Here is a 23,238-nt window from a genome sequence, read left to right as displayed (position 1 = left end):
TCCCCACCGGCGATTGTTTTTGTTTACGATTTTCTATCAGTTCTCCCCACACAACAACGTCTCATCTTTGCTCCTTGAATGTCGATATGTAATGGCATGGAGTTATTGAAACTTACTACGTGTAAAAAAGACTAGAAATTGAATGTTTATTTTTCATTGAATGTTTATATAAAGTTGCACTGGGTGCCTTTAATATAAGCATCAGAACACACAAGAAATCCTTCGGTCTCCATTACATGTATAGGATTAAACAGACGACATTAAATAATAGGCTAATCACAATTTACGTCTTCCCATAAATATTTTTATTTGAAAAATAGCCCTAAAGACAGAATAAAATGGAAATATAAGCAGAAGTGTATTTTACATTTCAGATAGAGATAAAATAATTAGCCCACTTTGGGCTGTGCTTCAAATTCCACTGTCGATAATAACAACATAACCGTCCAAACAACAGTCTACAGTATACAGCCATACATATGGTCAATTATAGTATACAGCAGTAGGGGTACACTTAGATGAGACATGAAGATTCAGTCTATTAGCAAAGGTACAAATCATGGAACAAATTATTCTAAAAGTCATGAATAACAGTACAGTTTCGGTAGTAGTACTATCGAGCTTCATAAAATTAACCTTAAACTGATTGGTCAAGACGATGAGTGAGTCAGATTAACACGATTAAAGGTAAAGTAAAAGGGCACTCCCCAGGAACCAATCTAAAGTATGGTAATGTCAGTATTGCACAGGTTTGGCAAACTAGTCCACCATGGGTGATGACACTGTTGTACAAATACTGGGTGCATACAGTAGAATCCCATGACCACACACACACACACACACACACACACACACACACACACACACACACACATACATAGACAGACAGACAGAGACACACACACACACTGTGTGTCTGTATTCACACCCACCTCTAGGGCAAGGTGAATGAAACACACCATTGCACATCCTCCACTATTCTATGTGCTCTCCCTTTCAGGAATAAAGAGCTAAAAATAAAATATAATTTAAAAACTTGCTCATAATCACTGGGAATGTAGTAGAAAAGGGGTCTCTTTTTTTTTTTTTTTCATGTGACAGTGTCCTTTAGTGCAGCTCGAGGCGATGGCTGGTCGTGAGCAAAGAGGGGGAAGAGCGGGAAGGAGAGATGAACAAACCGTGAAGCTCAGCGCCCCCTTTACTAAAATCCCAAGGCACCTCATATACAAGAAAGTGTCCGCAGTTCTTGCTCAAACATGGTAGGTGTGACACTTATAGGTTCAGACTGACATCCCTTCATAAAATGTGTGGAAGTGCCCAAACGCAGGCAAGGACATGGATCTCGAGGTAGTGCACAGCTGCCGTGCTTATCTTTATTAAGTTTAAGTTTTAAACTTAAGTTTTTATTTGATATATTTAAAATGTGTATACTATGTATTTTATCTACCCTGCTAATTTGGTGTTTGTTGATTACACATTATAACCTGAATTTAGTAGTTCTGAAAGGCCAAGGACCATGTTAGCAATCCACCCTCCAACTGACTTGACATCAAATCCAGGTGGAGCTGGAATAATATGGCCCTTAGGTTTGTACATAACCATCATTTCTGAGGTCTTGCTGGTGTTTGTTCATCTCTCTGACCCCTAGGTGGCGCTCTCTCTCACAGGTAGCCTCCCATGCACATGAGTAGCAGCACGTGCACTGTCAGCAGGTACAGAGACACAAGCAGAGGGGTACGCTGGCGAGAGCAGAACCCTGCCCTCAGCATTCGAACCAGGCCGGGTCCGCCACTCCGACCCTGAGAGAGAGAGAGAGAGGGGGGGGGGGATAGAGTGAGAGAAAGAGAAAGACAGAGAGAGAGAGAGAGATAGATAGAGAGAGAGAGAGAGACAGAGAGAGGGAGGAAGAGAGGAAGAGAGACAGCGAGGGGGACGGAGGAAGAGACACAGAGAGAGATTGAGGGAGGGGGGGGGGAGAAAAAAAGAACCAGAGAGAGGGTGAGATGGAGCGGGGGGGGGGGGACAAAGAGAAAAGTGAGAGAGATCAACAGACAGATGAATAGATAGAGTAAAGGGGAAGAGAGAGAGAAGAGGAAGATTGTGGTGGTCAAAAAGAGAAGGGAAGGGAAGATAAACAAACATTAGAGTCAAATAAGGCAGTAATGCAGAAGTAAATATGCTGAACTACAAAACACAGGAAGGCAAAATTTATATGATCATTACGTTTATACAATACAAGATAACGGACACCATAACAGGCCAACTAAAAGCATGCTCACCCGTATCACAGCACCCTCTGGTGGTTCAATGAGGACAGCCGTCTCAGAGAATCGGCCCTCTGGTGCAGACTGCCATTCAGCCTGTGCAAACCTAAACACAGGAGGAAGGCACTCAGATTAGTAGAATACTTTTATTTGATATTCACGTGGAATCTTTCATCAATAATCCCTTCTATTTTGTTTCAACTCGTTCAGCTTTGCCTGGCTGTTTGAATATAGTAACACACACACACACACACACAAACAGAGAGAGAGAGAGAGAGAGAGAGAGAGAGAGAGAGAGAGAGAGAGAGAGAGAGAGAGAGAGAGAGAGAGAGAGAGAGAGAGAGATAATGATAGAGAGAGAGAGAGAGAGAGAGAGAGGAAAGAGTCAAGTTGAGTCAGTCTGTCAAAATAGCAGACAATAGACAACCTCAAACCTAGTTAGGCCTCCACATGTCTGGTAGCACAATACAGGCTGATGTCTGACTAGAGCAGGGCTGCCCAATTTGGGGCCCGCGGGCCAAATGTGGCACGCGCTGGATTTATTTTGGCCCGCGCTCCGGTCAGAATTATAGTTAGAACGTCATTCGTTAGACAGCATTTTAACCCATTTTTAACAGGGTCTCTGTTTCAACGTCATATTTAACTAAGACTGGTTGCAGTTCACTGCTTGGCCACAGTTTTAACATTGTTTCAGATGGGTCAAGGGGGGCGCTATTGACCTTTTGTCAATACAGATCCATATCTATGGTTATCTTGTTGCTATGCTAGCTAACTAGCTAGCTTTTACCTTAACCTTAAACGATTTAAATGGAAGAGCTCCGTTTGCATGAAATGATAGCTAGTTATCTAGCTGATGTTATAGTCTTCTCAACTTACATGTAGGCCTATAAATGGGAAAAGGTAGAACAAGTTCATATTCATGAGTTCAAATTCACACATGTCAACACGAGTTTAGCAACTGCCAACTGTAAGTACCTTACTTATGTTTGTGTAAAGAATGTTGATATGAAATATGAAATCAACCAGTAGTCAATGTGCAAGCTCTCTCTCTCTCTCTATCTGAGTTGGGGCAGTCTGTCCTTCAGTTGAGGTCAAGGCATGACGCTCTCTTGCTAGTTGCTACAAGTTTCACCTGCTCGTGTTAGCTTAACAAATGTTTGTGGAGGTAGCCTTTGGAGTCAAGTGCTGTCACGGCGCTTGTTTCCACGGCACAGCTTACACGTAACTGTTATATCTTTCTCTTTTGACGGATACAAATAGAAAATAATGGGAGTATTTCCATCGAAACATCAGCAGTCACTCTTGTTGCCTGCAATCATGTTTATTAGCCTTTAACTTGCTGTTAGTTGATTGGCCATTATAGAAGTCCCCTACCTATCTTCCCTGTGTATACTAATAGATTACATAAAATTAGTATGATATGTTAATAAATGTTTCTTTTTTTACCTGAAGCAAATGTTATCTTTCCCCATTATTTTCGTCTTGGAGTATACCAGAATGCTTAATTTACATGTTAAAATAACAAAAAAATCTGGGGGGATACCCCCAGACCCCCCTACAGGCAGGGCTTGGTTGGTCACCTTTTTTTTTAGCCCTTCTGAGTTTGCAGGTATGTACATTAAAGGTAATGTTAATTGGGTACACATATGCAATACATTTCAATATAATGGGACATGACCTAACATGAAACTCTGGTTTTGGCCCGCGGCCCTCCACTCCGATTAATATTTGGCCCCTGACAAGAAAGAATTTGGGCACCCCTGGACTAGAGAAACAAACGACAAGACTAAAAGCTGACTGCAGGGTTGCTGATTTTCATTGGGGTCATGGGGGGGTCGTTTGGGGCGTACCGTTTGAGGCGGTCCTGGGCTGCCATGAGCTGCTCCTCCACTGCTGTCCTCTGCTCCAGCTCTTCATCCAGCCTGACAGGGGGAGAGCACAGGCCACGCTTACAACATGGACATCTTCACGCCAGGTCACAGACTCTGGTGTGTGTGTGTGTGTGTGTGTGTGTGTGTGTGTGTGTGTGTGTGTGTGTGTGTGTGTGTGTGTGTGTGTGTGTGTGTGTGTGTGTGTGTGTGTCCATGTCTGAGCTTGTGTTTCCATGTGTGTCTTTGGTAGTGTGTGGGTGTGTGTGTGTGTGTGTGTGTGTGTGTGTGTGTGTGTGTGTGTGTGTATGACATAAAAACTGTATTTGCTCTGTGTGGTAATACCCTAAGATCCTAGACTGCCAGAAATGTTATGTTTTCTTCATTGTGAAACTGTTTAAGACTAGTCTTGATAGGCTAGCCCTGGGTGAATTTCATTTTTGCCATCAAGACTTTTATTTATTCTTTTAAGTGGTAAAAAAGAATAATTTGCAGTGTCAAGTCCCTCATATACTACAATGGCTAGCTCTGACAAAGTTTACCGCACCCCATAGTCAACTCTGCTTGAACTGCTTGAAATAAAATCACCTCTAGATGTCGATACAGTGATAGTTGTAGTTCACGGTTTTCTGTTTGTGTGCAATCACGTCCACCATTTCAAATAGTTTTCTTATTCTGCTCACTACCACCATATCAGTGTAGTTTGGGCTTTTGCAGACTTTGTCTCAGGTCTCTTTAAAGTAAAATGTTTCCCTCTTAAATGACTTGTTTTGATTGGGTACCTTCGCTGAAGCTCCAGGACCTCTGCCCTGTAGTTCTCACTTTTCTCCTGAGGACCTCCGGGGGCGCTGTCTGCCAGGTTCTCCTACAGAGGACACACACACAAGCCGTATCATTGCCTGCATACATTCTTTGACAGCTGATAATAACATTTTTGAGTCACAATCACGTGAAGGATTTTAAATGGTGCCCACAGTTATCACATTGTCTAATAATAATTCATACCCATTTGAACATTTCTGTATGATATAGCATGTTTAAGTTTGACAGTAAAAAGTACTTGTTCCAGTCATTAAACTGAATTTAGGAAACACACTGATTCTCATACAGGTTTTCTCAAGTGTTCGCCAGACTGATTAACTTCTTGGATTCTTTTGTTGATTTGTGTGACACAATTATTGACAATTACAAAAACCCGACTGGTGCCATGACCCATCATTACTCCCATCCCTTACTAGCATGTGAGCCAGATGTTCTGTAACTGCTTGAGGCCCAGTCTTAACATCAACATTGCTCACTGTAATAGTAGTCAAAGCAATAGTAGTTCAATAGTTTAAAATGTATTTTTAACTAATTGTCTCGTATTTTAACTGGTAGAGATGGTGCTTCCAACACAGTGGACTTGGAACTATACACAAGGAAGCACACATACCAGTAAAATGAACACGTAGCCCTGTGTAGTGTACTGTGCATTTGCTCAAGGATAAGTAGACCCCTCACCTCTCTTTCGTACTGCTCCTGTGTGTAGTGTAGTGTGTATATGAGTGGACCCCTCACCTCTCTCTGGTCCTGCTCGTGCATGTAGCCCTGTGTTTGTAGTGTAGTGTGTGTATGATTGGACCCCTCAGCTCTCTCTGGTACTGCTCCTGCATGGCTTTGGGCTGCTGGGCCCGGGTTAGTGTACTGGTACTGCTCCTGTGTGTAGTGTAGTGTAGTGTGTGTGTGTGTGTGTATGAGTGGACCCTCACCTCTCTCTGGTACTGCTCCTGTGTGTAGTGTAGTGAATATATGAGTGGACCCCTCACCTCTCTCTGGTACTGCTCCTGCATGACCTTGGGCTGCTGGGCCCGGGCCTCCTCCAGCATGGCCGCCATCTGGCGCAGCTGCTGGTCGCGAGCGGACAGGGTGGCGAGCGTCTGCTGCTTCAGGAGCTCCGCCTGGTCCTGCCAGTCCACCTGCTCCAGCCTGCAGCCACAGGGTGGCATAGGGTGGGACAGGGTGGCAAAGAATTAAATTCAATTGGGGGGCACAGTAGCTCACACAGTAGCCTCGACCACATTCGGGCTTGAAGCTCAAGGAGGTCACGGGTTCGAATCCGGCCCGATGCCATTTCTCCTGTCCACTCCCTATCATTTCCTGTCCAACTCTGCACTATTCTATCCATTAAAGGCATAAAATGCCAAAAAACAAATCTAAAAAAAAATAATTAAATTCTACTGTATAGCGCCATAACAATACAATTGCCTCTAGGCGCTTTACAGAGCCCAGAGCCTGAACCCCCTTAGTGCAAGCACAATGGCAACAGGGCCAAGAAAAAACTCCCTGTTAGGCAGGAAGAAACCCATCTGCTTGAGGTCGGCCAAAGAAGAAACATGGGCAAAGAGATCACTTTATCACCGTGGTTAACGCACTGGCGACTGAGGTCAATCTTCTGACCACAGACAGACACAACAGATACATTTGTTATGAATCAATACGTTTCCAATAATGCTTAAAGATAAATCCACACAAATAGTTTTCACCTCACAGGTAAGTATACTATGGCTTACATACCTAAGCACTTCTAGTTCCTGATTGGCCACCTCGTGCTGGGCATCTTTCTCCTTCATCTCTATACCCATCCTCTCCACCTTCTCTGTAGCCTTCTTCCTCTCCTCGGCCAGCTCCTGGATGAACTTGGCCACGTCCCCGGAGCGCAGCAGGGTCAGCTCAGCATCCTGCCTCTGCAAGTGCTCCAACTAGAGGTAGGAGGACGGAAACACACGTTATCACATTATGATTTTGTCAGTGAACAATGTTTAATATGGTTTTGTGGAGCAATGACACGTCATACATCTTAGCATAGTTTTTTACTGCATAACGAAAGCAGGACTTTAGGATTTGCTTTGCTGCTCTCAGTTTGGGTATAAGGAAACACACGTTATCAAGACAAATTTGTATGATTTTGACAGTGAACAATGTTTCAACGTATGGTTTTGTGAATCAATGTTACTGTAATACATTTTGGCATAGTGTTTTAACTGCTTTCCATTACTGTAACGGTGTAAAACAGGATTTTAGGATTTTAAAGGACACTTGAATATGCAAAATGCTTCTCTCAGTATGCAACTGCACTATTTATTCCAGTATAATGACCAAAGTTCACTCTAATACGACATGTGTTTCTCACCAGTCTCTCTCTCTCGTTCTGCAGGGCAGAGAGGGCGTTCTTCAGACTCCACACCTCTCCCGTTGAGCCGCCACTAGAGGGCGCCTGTGGTTTCTGCCCTCCCTTCGCCATCTCTTCCACCCTGCGCCTCAGCTCCTTGGCCTCACTAATTGCCCCGTCTCTGGCGTCCTGCAGCGAGCTCATGGCTCGCCCGAACGCCTGGTTCTCTGCCCGTATCTTCGCCGCCGCCTCCCTCTCTTCCAGAAGCTTCTGCTCGACCACCATCAGGTCGCGAGCCAGCTCTGCCACGCGCTCCTCGGCCGTCTCCGTCTCCGTCCGCAGCACGCCGCCCTCCCAGCGCAGCTCGCTCAGCTCCTTGGAGTCGGTGGCCTGCACCTCCCGCTCCATCGTCAGCGTCTCCTCCAGGTCCTCCGCCCGAGTCCTCGCCGCCTCCAGCTGCTCCCGGAGCTTCTCCACCTCCGCGCCAGGGGCGTCCCGCCGCACCTCCTGCCTCCTCTCGGCGGCGCTCGACCGGCTCAGAGTCTCCCTCTCGACCGCAATCACCCCTTCTACTTCCTCCTCCTCCACAGCCTCCCTGCCGAGATGCTGCCGGCCGCCCAGGTCCCTCACCACTGCCTCCAGCTCCTGCTTCTCCCGCTCCAAGGAGCTGATCTGCTCCCTCTGGCCCGCCAGAAGCTGCCTGTGCTGGGAGTCCTTCATGCTGAGCACCTGGTTCAGCTCGTCCCTGTAGTAAGTAAGTAAGTAAGTAAGTAAGACTTTATTTATGTAGCACATTTCGTACAAGAGCTGCAATTCAAAGTGCTTTACATAAAATCAATAAAAGCAAGCAGCAGGAGCAATAAAATAATGGTCAACATCGTATCAGAACCTGATGTTTCCGATAGGCTTCTTGAAATATTAAAATCATAATAAAAGTGATAAAACCCTTCTGACTGGTATTTAGCTCAGTCGAAACCATAGTGCTGCTTCATAGATTCCGCCCTACCCAGTGGTGTAGTCCAGGGTATACGCAGGTATACGGAGTATACCCACTTATTTTTCAGTCAGCATTGAGTATACCCACTTCTCAAAACAGGGTGTTTATCCTGTGCTGTTTGGGCTGCTTAAAAATAAATAAGAGTATACCCACTTCTCCAAGGACCACTACACCACTGGCCCTACCCTGTTAAATATTTTCCCTAGCTATGTTTGCCCACCTGTAGCTGTGGAGCTTGGCGGCCAGCTGGGCCTTCTCAGCGTGGAGGTCGTCGCGGTGGACCAGCAGGCGTCGGGTCTCCTCCTTCAGACTGTTGTTCTCCCCTGCGGCCTCCTGGATGAGGCCGTCCTTCTCCATCATAACCTGTGGCGTGAGAATGAGGTCGGTTAGATAAACAATAGCATCGACTCTAAATTGGGGTCGTTGAGTCAGTGGGCATGCCAATGTTTGTGATAATTAAATGTCACAGATGCAACAAGATAATTATTTCTTTTTAAAAGCCAGCATTATGTATTCTGATGTAGAATAAAGAAGAAAAAAAGCTCCCTCTAAATCCTGAAAAAAATTGTAAGTATCTAAACAAATGCTCCCATGACAAATCCAAACCAGCAGACTACTGAAGTGCATGTAGTGCCTTAACATACCTGCAGATGGCGCTCCTCCAGCTGTTTGTACTGGGTAAGAACCCGGTCCCGGTCGTCTTGCAGGGAGCCCATAGCCTTGGTGAAGGCCTCCAGACGGGCTTTGCTGTGTTTGACGTCCTCCTCAGCCTTACGGAGCTTCTCCTTCAGGTCTCGCACCTCCTCTCTCCTTTCCTCCACCTCCTTCTCAGCTATCTCTGCTCTCAGGTCTGCTTCCCTCCTGGCTTCCTCCACAGCCTAGGTACAATATGAGTAACAAAACAATTTAACCCAATGAAAAAAGGGAAGCGAGTTCTGTGACCGTGGAAGACTTTTCGTTTATCACATTAATGCAAAAAGACAAGATACATCACATGGCTGTAACATCCATTATTAAAATGGGGTAACTTCATATTTAAACCTTCTTAGAATTTATTTTATTTCGAGTATGACCATGCATGCAGTCAGTATAGCAAAAAATGATTGTATAGAACCATTATAAAACATGTTAAGAAACCTGGTTATCTTCAGTGACCGTAAATATTTTTCTATATTCCTGTTACATTTACCTGAGTCACTGCCTGATCTTTCTCCCCCAGAAGTTCAACTTCTCTCTTCTCCTTCTCACTCAGTTCAGCCTGCAGCGACTCCGTCAGGTTCTTGGAGGCCCGCAGATCTGTCTCCAGCTGCTCCAGACTGAGGCCCAGCCTCCGTTCCTCCGCCTCCTTCTCCCTCAGCTCCGCCCTGGACTCGTTCAGGGCTCCCTGCAGCTTCCCCACAGCCTCCTCCAGAGCGCTGGTCCTGGGACGCTGGCCCTCCACCTCCGTCTCCAGGGAGGTGAGCTGGGAGCGTGCCTGGGCCAGGGAGCTCTCTGCCTGGGTAAGGGACTCCATCAGGTCCCCTCGCTCCTTCTCCAGAGCGGCCATGCTCTCGCTGTGCTTCTTTTCCACCTCGTCCCATCTGGCCTGCCACTCCGCTTCTGCTTTCTGTAGTCTGCAGGAAAGACGCAAATAAGTGTTAAACATTAAATAATAAATTGATATATTTTTTTCTTTAAAGAGTTCTATAATATGGAACAGTTATGTGAAATTGAATGGAAAGTGTAATTCAGACAATGCTAACCTTTCTAATGACACCTGCAGCTCATCTTTTTTTGTAGTTTCCTTCTGCAGTTGTAGACTCATATCATGAGCCTTTTTCTCTGCTTCCTGCACTTCCGCCTCCTTCCCCTGGAGGGTGCTGCGGAAGCGGTTTTCCCACTGCTGGGCCTCATCCATCACTCTGTCTCGATCGTCTTGCAGAGAGGACATGGAGCGTGAGAATGCGGTCAGTCGTGCCAGAGACTCGTCCAGTCTGGCCTGCATTTCCTGGGCCTCTCTCTTGGCGACATCAGCATTGTGTCGAACCCCCTGGATCACCTCTTCGTCCCTTTCCCGTTCCCGGTATGACTCTTCCAATTGGAGCTCAAGGTGTTTCATCTCCGCACCGAGACGGTACCTCACCTCATCTAGAGTCTCCTCAGCCTCAGCTTTGATTTTGGCCTCACGTTTAAGGGCTGCCTCTTTCAAGGCAGAGTTCTCTGATTGCGCCTGAACGGCTGCTTTCTGAGTCTCCTCCAACTTCCCTTTGCATTCAGACAGCTCCTTCTCCGTCTTGGCCTTCTCCTCGAGTGCCTCTGCGGTCTCCAGGCGAGAGGACTCCAGCTCCGATTTGACCTCATCTCTGATCAGAAGCAGGGCTTTGGTCTCTTTCCCGAGCTCGCTGATTCTCTCCTGGTACTGAATGCAGTCTTTCTGCATCTGCCGCACCTAGATAGATAGATAGATAGGTAGATAAATACTTTATTAATACCGTGGGGAAATTCTGGTATCTTACAGCTTTCTCTAATATTTACAATAATTACAAACAATATATACAGGCAATATACAATACAAACAAACAATAAATTCAGCTATGTACAGTGTAGGATGAAGGATGTAGGGTGTAAAGTGCATAATTAAAGTTTAACCTCCAGCTGCTTGTCTCTCAGGAGCTCCTCCAGCTGTCGCGCTCGGCTCTGGCTTCCCTCCTTCACCCTCTGGGCGGACTTCAGCTTCTGCTCCAGCTCCCGTTGTTTCCCCGTCTCTGCCTCCGCCTCGGCTCGCTCCCTCTGCGCCTGCCGCTTGTCCTCCTCTAGCCGGCATCCTCGATCTTTCTCGTTCTCTACCAGCGCTTCCAACTCCGCCCCTTCGCGCTCCAGCCTCTCGACTTCTCGCTGGAGGTCTGCTAAGCGGTCCCTGCTGTCGGCGGCCTCTTGCTGATAGCCAGCAATGCTGCCGTTGATTTCGGCCAGCTGATTCATCAGACGTTCTTCCAGGTCGTCCTTCTCAGCTTCCAGACTGACACGAAGCTCTTTCAACTGCTCTTCTCTCGTAGTGATCTCCTCTTTGAGGACATCTTCTTTCCCTTTGGCACCCTTTAACTGCTGTTGTAGGGAAGTTAGCTGAGAAGTGATCTCAGCTTCCCTTTCTTCCCTCAACCGCTTCTCTGCTTCAAGGGCAGTTATCTCAGCTTCCCTTTCTTCCCTCGACTTCTTCTCTGCTTCAAGGGCAGCCTCAAGCTCCTTCACTGAATTCTGTGCTGTTTGGAGAGAAGCCTCCAACTCCCTCATATCCTCCTGTGTTTGGTCCTGCGCATTTTCAATTGCGTCAATCTTTGGTGACTCCTCTGCTGTTTCCACTAGTTGTGCTACAGATTCTTCAGACTGTTGTGGTGGTTCTTTCTGCTCATCAGGATCTGTGGTAGGCTGAGGTGGACTGTCAACTACACCCTGGTCCATTTCAGTCAGGATTACACTTGACTCCTGTGCCACTACCACCTCCTCCACCACCACAACGCTTGTGCTTGAAGATACCATCTCTGAATTTACCCTCTTCTTCTCCTCACTCAGCTGCTGCCTCAGATCTACAGCCTGCTGTTCCAATGAGTCTCGTTGCGACTTGGTAGATTCCAACTCAACTCTGAGTTTTTCCAACTCCTCCTTAACTCTCTGACGTTCCTGCTTCAACTCCCTGTCATCCCTTCTAAACCCAGGCCTTTCGTCTTGTTCTCGGAGTCGTTCATTCTCCTCCTCCAGCTCCATAATCTTCTGTTGTTTGGTCTTTGCAAATTTCCTCATCTTGTCTTTGACGACGTCTACCTCCTTCTGGGCTTCCTCTGCCAGTTTCTCAGCTTCGTGTCGGGCAGCGTCATGGACACGAGCCTTGGCGGCCAGCTCCTGCCTCTCCTGGCGAGCCGCTTCGAGAACTCGCCTCACTCGCTCTGCCTCGTCGCTGACGTTCTCGTAGGATTTGAGCAGAGTTTCGTACTCGTCTTTCAAGCCTTGCACCTTCTCCTCCCATTCGCGGGATTCTTGAGCAGCTTTTTCTTTTGCCGAATCAGCCTGCTGTCTGCAAGTCTCCTTTTCACTCAGCAAGCTATCCATGGCTAGCTTGAGGCTCTCACAGGAAGCTCCCAGGCTCTGGTTTTCGACCAGGCTTCGATCCACTTCCTCAATTAGCCTCTCCCTTTCTGCTCTAAGCTTGCTGAGCTCCACCTCTCTATCCTCAAGTTTCTTCTGAAGCTCTACCACAGCTTTCTCTGCAGCGGCATGCTCTTCTTTTAGTGTCGAGTTCCCTTTCAAAGCCTCCTTACGAGAAATGAGAGCAGCTTGTAGCTTTCGCTGAAGATGTTGGATTTTAGCGTTGCTGTCTTTGTCCTCCTCCTGCCTCAATGGGACCTCAGCTTCGAGCCGCTGACTCTTCTGCTGTTCTGTTGCCAAGCTTTCCTGGAGGGAGGTATTAAGCTGGTCCTTCTCAGACACAGTCTCCTGCATCTTCTGCAGTAGTGTGTTCTGGTCAGACAGCTGCTGGCTCAGATTCATGATCTCATCATTCTTGTCGTTCAGGAACTGCTTGAACTCGTCCACCTCAGCCTGCAGCAAGGCAATAGGAGAGGCAGAGTCGGAGAGGCTAGCCTTGGCAGCTGCCGTGACCTCCTCAACTTCCTTTTTCAGCATTTCGGCATAAACCTCGGCCTGGACGCACTTCTCCCTCAGGGCTTCCATCTCAGTGGAGAGCACATCGATCTGCGAGTCCTTTTCCTTCAGCGTCTGTAACTCTTGACCCAGCTCCAGAATCTCAGCCTCTCTGAGTGACAGAGTACTCTGGGTCTCCTTCAAGCAGCCGTCCAGCTCCGCACGGGCAGCCTGCTCAGCCTCGATCTCCTCCCTGAGAGCTCTGAGGGTGGCCTCATCTTTGCTGCTTGTTGCTGCTGCTGCTGTTGGAGCTGATGATTGGTCCTCTGCCTCTTTCTGCTGTGCCTCTGTCTCAGGAGCAGCGAAGTCCACCCAGTCTTCCTGGACCCAATCACCGGAGCTTGATTTCTCTGATTTCTCTACTAAAGGTTCAGCTTGAACCTTTGTCTGTGGTGCCTCCTCATCCCCTCTTAGCATCTGCATCTCCTCAAGCTCTTTCAGGTGATTAAGCAACTCGTTCAGCTGTCCGCTCTGACCTTCAAAGCGGTCCAGCAACGCACTGTGGTCCACCCGCTGTTGTTTTAGCTGGTCACGGTGATGGCGGTCTTTCTCTTTAGCTTTGCGGATGGTGTCCTTGCGTGACTCCTCGGCATCCTGAAGCTTTTTCTGAACCCTCTCAAGCTCAGATTCTAAGGATCCTACTTTGCTTTGCAGACCTGCCTTCTCTCCCTCACCCTGCTGTTCTTGCCCCGTGCTCTGGCTCGTAATGTTAACCTCCTCAGCCAGTCTTTGATTTTCTTTCTCCAGCTCTGACATTTGATGTTCAAGCTTCTCCAGTTCCTCTTCCTTGCCCCTTAACGTCTGTCTGGCTTCTTCTAGCAGCGTTCCCATTCTGTGCTTCTCCTCCTCTTCCTCACTCACCTCCTCCGTTGGAGAGGCACTGGTCCTCACCTCTGCGACTTCGCCTTGCTCTTTAGCCTTCTCTGCTTGAGTCTCGAAAGCAGCAACCTTTTTCATTAGGTCCTTACGCTGCACCAGAGCCGCCTGCAGTTTCCGCTTTATCACGTTTCCGTCTTTTTTCATAGTAGACACCTGCTGTAACAAGTCCTCTCTCTCTTTACGCCATCCGACAAGCTCTTCGCTGTCGTGGGCGGCATCACTCTCTCCTTCTGCTCCTTCTTTCCCCTGTTCACCAGACACACTCTCCATCTCCAGAATCTGCTGTTTAAGCTTGTCGACCTCACTGGAAACCTGGAAGCTCTCCTCGCCAGCCTGCTGCAGTTTGGCGTTCATGCTGTCATTGAGCTGCATCATCTCCTGCTCCTTCTCAGTCAGGCGCATCTGGAGGTCTTCGATCTCGGCCGTTTTTTCACAAAGGGACGTTTCCGCCAGCTCCTCGACCTGGGTGACCTCTAACAGCCTCGCCTCCACGTCCCTGAGTCTCTGCTCCAGCTCTGTGGCAGTAAGCTCCCTGTACTCCAGCTGGGCGCTCAGCATCCTCGCCTGGCCCTCTTGCTCCGCAAGCGAACGCTGAGCTTGATTCAAGTCTGCCTGCAGACCGAGGATCGTTTGCTCTTTGGTTTGAGAGTCTGATTCCAAACTGGATAATTGCTCTTCCAGGACCTTAGCTGCATCCACCTGCTGTGCCAGCCTGTCCATCTCAGCCTTCACAGCCTTCAGTTCCTCCTCGTAGCCCCCAGCCCTGGTCTCCGCCTCTTCCCTGCTGGCAGTGACAGACTTGAGGTGCTCTTCGAGCCCCCGGGCCTTTTCTTCAGATTCAGGGGCCAAGGCTCTCAGTCTCTCCAGCTCAGCCAGCAGCTCGCTGTACTTCTTCTGGAGCTCCTGTGCCAAGGCCTGAGCAAAGGCCTGACCAGGACCAGACTCTCCCTCCACAAGGGAAGCCATCTGCTGGCCAACGGTCACCTGCAGCGTCTCTCGAATAATGACTGAGGAAGACTCCACCTGTACGATGGAGGAAGTGGACCTATCCTGCTCAGAGGTTTCCTCCCAGGACTGTAGCTGGCTCAGTTCCTGCATCACAGAGGGCCACTCCTGACCTCCGTCCTGGTTGACGGCCTCCAAGAGGGTCCAACTGCTGTGGGCCACTTCAGAGTCGCTGCTAGTCACCATCTCATCTGAAGAAGCGCCTTTGGATTCTCCGGGAGATTCATTCTGAGGCTGGAGGAGCTCAGGGCTACTCTCGGTATCCGCGGAGGTGAACATAATGGAGGACTCGTCTGCCAAGAGTGTCGTTTCGTCCTCTGTTGTGTCGTCCAGGTTATCCGGCAGGGCTGCAGCGCTGTCTTGCGTGACATAGGTGCCCTCGTGACACTGGTCTTTACCAGGCTCGTGGCTTTCCGTTTTTTGCTGACTTGAGACAGCAAGCTGGTCCTTGAGGAAAACAAGTTCATTCTCTTTCTCTCGCAGCTGCTGCTCTAAGGCAACGATATTTGATTGCAGGCTGGAGACCTCAACTTGTCCTTCTGCTGTGCCTGAGATTAAGAGAGAAAAGTAAACAGAAAGAAAACAGGATTTGATAAAGAATTCGGGGATAAAGACGTATGAATGAAGAGGAAAATGGAATTAACATAGTGCACATATTTCAGTAATTTAGTATAAGGTGTAACAAATTCTTAAGTTACAAAGGATTGGAACAGGTCTATCAGGTTTTGCTATGCATTCACATAGAGGTTGTGTCAACAAAAACAACAACAATTTAATAACTTTGCTCAAAACTTTCTAATGTGTTCATTTTAAACCGGGCCTTGGAATACAATCAATTACTGGTGAACAAATCAATAAAAAGTCTGTGTTGACAGTAGGCAGGGGAAGCAGCAGGTCGAAGTCCCTTTGCTTTGTGTTCTCAGCAACATAGGCAAACAAAAGACTGTATGACCAGTCACCTGTGTCCACCCTCATCAAATCCTCCTGGGACGGGTCAGTCACATGGCCACTCGCTGACTCACCGGTGACCTGGGAGAGAGAATCCATGCACAAGGGATTATGTTTAATTCTCCAGTGGCAGAACGGCATATAAATAACCAAACACACCATAAAAAGACCAGCTCCGTGCTGGGGACTGTTAATTTAATATGTCAATCTTGTGAGAGTGCAAGTTATCGTACTTGCTATAGCAGTTAAGTAGACGCTCTAGCATGAAGGTCAATGCTGCAGTCATAACAGACAGTCAGAGGAGAGCGGATTAAAGCTGAATAGACCTAAGGAGGTGGGCTGGGCTATCTGTGTATTAACCTCGATCTGTGTCTGTGTGTCTGTCTGGTTGCTGTTACATAGCCATTCCCCTCTTGTCGGCCAAATGGGATCGGGGTGAGGGATTGCCCCGTCGCCCCTGATATGAGGGCATGTCTCATGATGACATACAGGTGAGTCTGCCTTTCTTCTGACACCCATATCATTTGCTTGTGCAAACCTTTGTCTCTTATGAGACTATGTAATGTTTATTTTGTATACAGAGTATCATATGTATATATTATTTTTTGTATATATTTGATGTTACAATATTCTATTCATGTTCTTGATATCTTCACATCTTAAAACTAACCATATTTCAACAAAGACAAAATAAAACTGAAACTAACCTGGATGTTGATTTGTTGTTCCAGTTCCTGTATCCTGGCAACAGCTTCTTCCCTTTCAGCTGTGTTTTGATCCAATTGTCCTGAAAGAAAAACCTCTCAAATCTCATTTGAACAAATAGGACCCCTACAGTCTCTTATTAGCAGGAAGACACCACTTATTGACCTTAGAACATGCAGTTTTACTTCTCAGCAGATTTAGGATTTAATGTAAAAAAACTCGGCATAAATATAAAGTGCCTAGAATATAAATAAAGACAAGGTCAAATCTGACCCTGTGCAAATGTGTAAACTAATTTTACACAGAAGATGTGCAGGCTGTTTAGTACTGCACCTAAAACACTGCAGTGTAATTAATAAACAACCATACCTCTCAGAGAAGTCATGCTGACCGTGACCTGGTCCAGCTGTGCCTCTCTCTCCCCCCGCTCCGCTCTCAGACGATGCATCATGGCCTCCAGGGCCTGAAGGGCAGCCAGGCACTCTCCGGGGTCACTGGGGATGGCAGGCACTGCCGCCCCCGCCACCCCCTCCTCCATCATCCCCTCATCCACCAGCCCCTCCTCTACAGGCCCTCCAGTGGTCAGAGAGTGTAATCGCCTCCACAGCTCTCCCAGAGTCTCCTTGAGCTGGACCCCCTCGCCCTGTGTCTCCATGCCCGCCTCCAGGCTCTTTCTGAGGGTAGCAAGTTCCACCTCCAGCCTCTGCACTTCCTCCCCTTCTCTCCTCACCCCCTCCTCTTTCTCTTTCTCCGCGGACGCCAGTTGCTCTCGGAGCTCGGCCAGTTCTGCGTCTCTCGCTTCTGCGCGCGCCTCCATCGTTCTCTCCGCCTCCTCCCTCTCCCTCGTCGCAGCCTCCAGACTGGCTCGCAGCGCCGCCAGCTCTGCCTCTAATCCGTCGCTCTTTCCCCTTTCCATTCCAGCGGCGTCCAGCTTTCCGCGGAGCTCCTCCGTCTCCGCCGCCCGCTGCTGGGCCTCGGCTTCCCTCTGCCTCTCAGAGGCCTCGAGGCTGGCCCTCAGGGAGCCCAGCTCAGCCTGGGTCTGGGCTGCATGCTGCATCCACTGCTGCCTCTCCTCCTCCCTCAGTCTGCCTCTGTCTGCCAGCTCCTGCTCCATCTCACGGAACTGTGTGGTCAGGATCTATGGGAGGAAAAAAAATAGACATTACATTTACAATCATTAATTCACTGAATGCTTTCATCTAAAAGTGAACAGTGATTTTCAGCGTCTTGTTTTACCAGTTAAGCTACAATAAATATTAAATGTAGACAGGCACTGCAATGCTGCAGTAAAGGCTACTGCCCAGTTTTGTTTTTTAACTAAGCAAAAGAGGCTGAATCTTTGCTGTAGTTCTGAGTCATTCTGAGTCATTCATTAGGATTTAGTTGCGGAGGTGAAAGTATGGCAGAACATTCTGTGCTTCATTACTTCAATTTCCAGGTGTGATTTGGGATTTGGAAAGGCCAGCTGCTTTAGCTTTGCTGTTGGAAATATACTTTCACCATCACCAAGAGCAAAACACTCAAAGCAAGATACCAAAAGCTGGGCAACTGCCATTCATAAAGGTTTAATAAAGGTTGGAGAAATTGAAGCATTAATAAAGGTTTTACATTTCATTGATAAACATGACATTTTTATACACAAGGTGTTATGTCTATGGTAATGTTTATGGTTATGTCTATGTTTGCATGTGTGTGTGTACCTGTTTCTGCTGGTCAGCACTATTCAGCTCCTGTTGGAGCATCTCCAGTACTTGCTGGCGTGAATGTAAAGACTCCTCCAGCTCCTCAACCCGTATCTGAGATGAGCGCAGCGCCTGTAGAGATCGTCAAACACAGAGCAGGGTTTACATTAGCGGAACACATACCACACATCCAGTGCTATGCAAATGGGAGAAAATGACTAACACTTAATTACAGTAAAAATCAGTCTACAGGCCAATCCTGCAGCCTGCCAGCTTGCACCAACTATCTGATAAGGAACATAACACTACAGCCCCACACATTTCTAAAACGACGACTTATGTCTGTGGCGAAGGAAGAGAGCAGTCTCTCCAACCGGCCTCGAACCCGGTCTACAGGGTACCAAACCTGCACCCTAAACGCAACAGCAAAGAGCCAGAATCGTTCGTATGGCAGTCAGAGCTCATCCGCAACCATAGTAACGGCACCTCGTCACAATGTCCCTTTGGAGCAAACCAAGACCAGGTAATCAGATGCACCATGGGACCCAGAGGAGGAGGCTGGGGTTACCTGCTGTAGTTCGGTGTCCACTGGAGCTTGTGTAGACACTGTGAGCAGCTCCTCCTCGTGCTTCTGGATTTGCTCCTGAAAGCGAACATCCTTCTCTCCGATCACAGCCTGCAGACGATGTACCTGAGAACGACAGCAGCACAACACTCATTGAACCTGATCTCGCGCGGGATTCAACTATAATTCTTTGACACTGCACATGAAAAGATACTCAGCACTCACGCCAGGACAGGCCTGTAACTGAAAGCGTTCAAAGATGTTGTGATTCTGGCAAAAAGTTGACCAAATTTGAGCTCTACAGCCAATCAAATTACACCGTCCCTCCCGTGCTCCAGAAACAATTGTGTTAATTGGCTGGATTGCTTATTGCTCGGTCCAAGCCAGTATGTTTCCTATTTACTGAGTATGTGTATGAACACAGGACTATTTTTGGGAGTGCACACTTGAACAGACTGCACATTTTATTTCTCAAGCCCTATTCCCTTCCTGTTGGAGACATTATCTAAGGATGGCTCACTCACTCCGTCGTTGTTTCCATGATGATAAAAAAGTAAACATTAGCAAGCCTACGACTCCGGATGGACATTTAATTAGCAAGATGGACACCTGTTATAATGTAACATTCTGTTGACATTTGACTGGACAAGCTGGATTGAAAATGAAACTATGTGAACTCATTGGGAAAGCCCTTCTGCCATTTGTGTTTTCTTTGTATTTGGTATAGACATGTATTATATATTGTTATTATTATATTGTTATTTTAATTATATATACTATTGTATGACATGCTGTGTGAATCTAACTAAACATTGTTTTACCCTTAGGCAGGCCACACTATTTCACAGAATATTTCCTCCACATTAACCATACCAGTAAGAAACCACAAACAAATGATGTTCGGCACTGTACCGTACACTAATTTGAGTATTTTTAGAATATGAAAAAGAGAAGTTGTGTAACAACGAGGGTGAGGCTTCTACAAAAAAAGACTACGCCTTGTCCCAATCCATGCAGTCAGTGCTGTGAGACAAAGACATCTTAAGCACACACAAGTCTAGCCCTTCATTACTGTTATTGTTTTATTTGACACCCTGTTCTATGTGGGTTTAACGTGGCATCCAGAGTCATGACAGTGTGAGAGCCAGGCTAACCTGTTCGGCGTGACCCTGTTCCTTCTCACTCAGGAGCTGCTCGGCTGCCTTAAGCTGCTCCTGCAGGGTCCTAGAGCCCGACTCCTCCTCCTGGAGCTTGGCTCTGAGCTGATGGAGCTCTTCTTCCACGCCCGGCCCCACAGTGAAGGACCCCTCTGAGCTCTAGGAAAACACAAGAACAGTTGCACAAATATGGACATTAGCGGCGCAGGGGCTTGGTTTAATGGGTGGGGACGAGCTGTGAGGAGTAAGCGGTGTCTCCAGGCAGTAATTGTGAATGGTGTTAGTCTCGGCACAGCAGGCGCTGTCAATAGGTGTTTTGTCTTCATTACACAGTAGAGCCAAACAAGAGCTATCTGTTAAGGCATTTCTTCTCTCCTCTCGCTAATCTGCATTTCTTATCAGTGAGAAAGGCGGAAAATTATAGTGATTCCTCATAGCTATAAGACTCACATATGACTTGAATGTGGTTTTATTCTCACTACCTTACTCTGTGGAGAACAACATATTTGTGTTATACAGATGTTGTGTAAATGGCACTCAACCCTTATTGAAGGTCTCAATAGAGAAGCACAGAAGGCAAACATAATCCATTGGACACAAAAGTACTTTATTTTTATATTCTTTTACCTGACTGACGTTGAGCCCCTCCTTTCCTTTCAGCTCGCTTATCTGTTTGTTCAGAGCCGCCATCTTGGCTTTAGCCTGGAGCTTGAGCTTTGTGAAACGTGCATCTCCGGCTTCTCTCTCTTCCTGAAAGTGCAGCAATGCGCACACACGTGAACACACATATGCATGCACACACGCAGACAGATGGACACACACACACAAATTCCTGCCCAAAAATAATGCTCATCGCTATACATGCAATAGACTAAACAATGATATATGTGTGGTTCAATGAAGGACACCAAAACGGCAAAATTAAATTCCTTTCCTAAACCATTTGCTGCCATTATAATATTGTTATTAAGCAGTAATTCCTTTCGATTTTGCAGTTAAAACGAATTTTCTCTCAAACAGCCAAATATCACCAAATTCCCCAATAACACAAACTCTCACTTCACCTCACTATCTAATCAATCTCTCTCTCCCTCTCTCCCTCTCCCTCTCCCTCTCCCTCTCCCTCTCCCTCTCTCCCTCCCTCCCTCCCTCCCTCCCTCCCTCTACTCTTCTCTGCAGTCCAGAGGCCCTCTCACCTTATGCTGTCTCTCGGTGCTGGCCAGCTGGTGGTCCTTCTCCCTGATAAGCTCCTTCAGCTGGACCACCAGCTGCTCCGTCTGGGCCAGCGTCTCCAGGGTTTCGTCGGCCTGGACCCCGGGGTCCTGCAGGGCTGCCTCATCACCTCCATCAGGCAGGGGCTGGGGGACTAGGCCCTCCTGGGGTAGGGCAGAAAAGGACATGAGGAAAGATTGCTTATTTCTCCTCTGTGCTCCAGCTTGTAGGTTATAGTTTGAAAACTGAGCCAAATCCAACAGAGCACAAAGATTAAGTACTTTTATATAAGGCTCTGAGCAAAATGATCTGTGAAATATTAAAATTTAAGTGCAGTCCCTATCTAACTAGTCTAAGGATTTTAAGTGTGGTGTATGTCGCATAGCTTAGTGTTTGTGCCGTATACTCTCTCAATCAATATCATCTCACAACTGAGCCGCCAAGGAGACATACACTAAGCTTGAGACTGAACTAAGAGCACAAGTAGTTTTCGCTAAGGTTGAACACTGAAAGCCTGTTAACAGAAAAGACCATATTGTTCTTCATTTTCAAAACAAACCTCTTGCCTTAGATAACAGTGCTACAAACATCCTGCCCTGCACATTCAAAGCAGATGTGGAAACATTTCTCCTTAAATCTTTCTCCTACGTCCAATTTGATCGCAAAAACGTCATTGAACAACGACCACGGTTAAATGATAGAGAGGCTTATTTTGAACACTCTCTCTCCACGGATACCGTGATGGTTGCTCAACAACGCTTTCGAGAAACGCAGCTGGACATGATGTACTATGGGCCTACGCCAGAACAAACCCAGATCTGTTCAAGTGTCAGTACCTATCTGAGTTAGCCTCCAGTTCCATATGAATACAAGCACAGAGTACAGTGAAGCCATTCTCTTCAGAAGTTTCTTATGCTGTAAGCAGGAACTAGAACTATATCTAAACCCATGTCCTTGGCACTGATGTTACTGCATTACCAGCTGCCAAAGGTCATTACAGTGGGGAACCTCACCTGTGGGGTCCCGTCGGGAGGTTCCTCTCCAGAGAGCTCCTGCAGGACGGAGTTCACCCCCTGGGCCAGTCTGCTGAGCATGATGACCCTGAGAGCAGCAGCAGCACGCAAAACAGTTCATTTCAAACCCAAAGCAAAGTATGGCATTAAAATAAGAGCCCCTTGGAATTCTGGATATCTTTCCACTTGTGTTTAGAAAGGCGTAGATTGTTTAAGTCAGACAGTGAGGTTACATAGATCACGTAAAGGTGAAACACAAAGATCTAAAACAGTATGTGGTCAATTCTCACACAAAGACAGGTGGGGAAAACACCAGATAGTCATGCTCGTATGACATGATCTAGACAGACTTCATCACTAATTAAAATGCATTCTTGATTGAATTTGACATCTGCAACAAAGTATTCCGTTGAAGAACACAACATACTGACAATATGCGCTTTCCTCAGTTTTCGAAGACCGTGCACGGGGTGTTATGTAAGTAATGAATTTACATATGGAATCGATTTCATGTTTAATCATGTAATGACCAAGCCACAAGATTCGGTAAATCTCGGCCAGAACCGAACACCACCGAAATAGCAGGACATACGACTGCGACTGCGTCATTTGGTTTTGTCTACAGAACAGTAAAGATTGGCGAGATGGATGTCTTACTTTCTCAACCCATATATGACTGTTATCGCATGGGTCATATTAAAGGTATGAATTCATCGATACGACTGTGACTTGCACATGCACAGTTTTGGTATTATTTCGAACAGAGTGCATTACGTTCACCAATGAGACTACGTGCTAGCAGACAAGCTAGCTAACCTAGAAGTGGCCGCACGGTGTTGTCTGGTAAACAGCAGCTATTGAGGATAATTGTAACACTCTTCTGCTGCAATATTTGTGTGTATGACAGCCATTCCCTGCGCCTGGCGAAGGAATGAGAAGTCATTGCTGGTTGACATCTTTACACTTACCTGTGTGAGTGCTCCGTGGACGGATTGCTTTTTTTTATTTCAGAAAATCCTTCTCCTGAATTTCTAAGCTAAGCCACATCACCAAACATCCCGGAAACAAAATTTACTGAGCAACGATTGGACTACTCCGTGCTGCTCAACAGCAAGGGACCG

The 23,238-nt window shown here is 47.1% G+C and overlaps 1 protein-coding gene across 1 annotated transcript; it reads right to left on the bottom strand.

The window, feature by feature from the left end:
- Window positions 1-519: 519 nt before the first annotated feature.
- Window positions 520-23,145, bottom strand: golgb1 (golgin B1). The gene is made up of 22 exons (XM_080850907.1): window positions 23,086-23,145; window positions 22,118-22,205; window positions 21,089-21,268; window positions 20,520-20,642; window positions 19,890-20,051; window positions 18,739-18,861; window positions 18,189-18,302; window positions 16,858-17,626; window positions 16,491-16,570; window positions 15,795-15,864; window positions 10,906-15,383; window positions 10,020-10,705; window positions 9,467-9,890; window positions 8,922-9,155; window positions 8,498-8,640; window positions 7,302-8,025; window positions 6,686-6,870; window positions 5,938-6,097; window positions 4,915-4,997; window positions 4,115-4,186; window positions 2,280-2,370; window positions 520-1,799 (listed from the first exon to the last, which is right to left on the bottom strand). The coding sequence occupies exons 2-22, from the start codon at window positions 22,196-22,198 to the stop codon at window positions 1,662-1,664; spliced, it is 9,120 nt and encodes a 3,039-aa protein (XP_080707033.1). The 5' UTR covers window positions 22,199-22,205; window positions 23,086-23,145; the 3' UTR covers window positions 520-1,661.
- Between the last annotated feature and the right edge of the window lie 93 nt (window positions 23,146-23,238).

This window comes from Sprattus sprattus (assembly GCF_963457725.1).
Source record: "Sprattus sprattus genome assembly, chromosome: 14".
In the NCBI taxonomy this organism is placed as follows: Eukaryota; Metazoa; Chordata; class Actinopteri; order Clupeiformes; family Clupeidae; genus Sprattus; species Sprattus sprattus.
The sequence above is the reverse complement of the archived record's forward strand: the minus strand, read 5'-3'. Positions and strand labels throughout refer to the sequence as shown.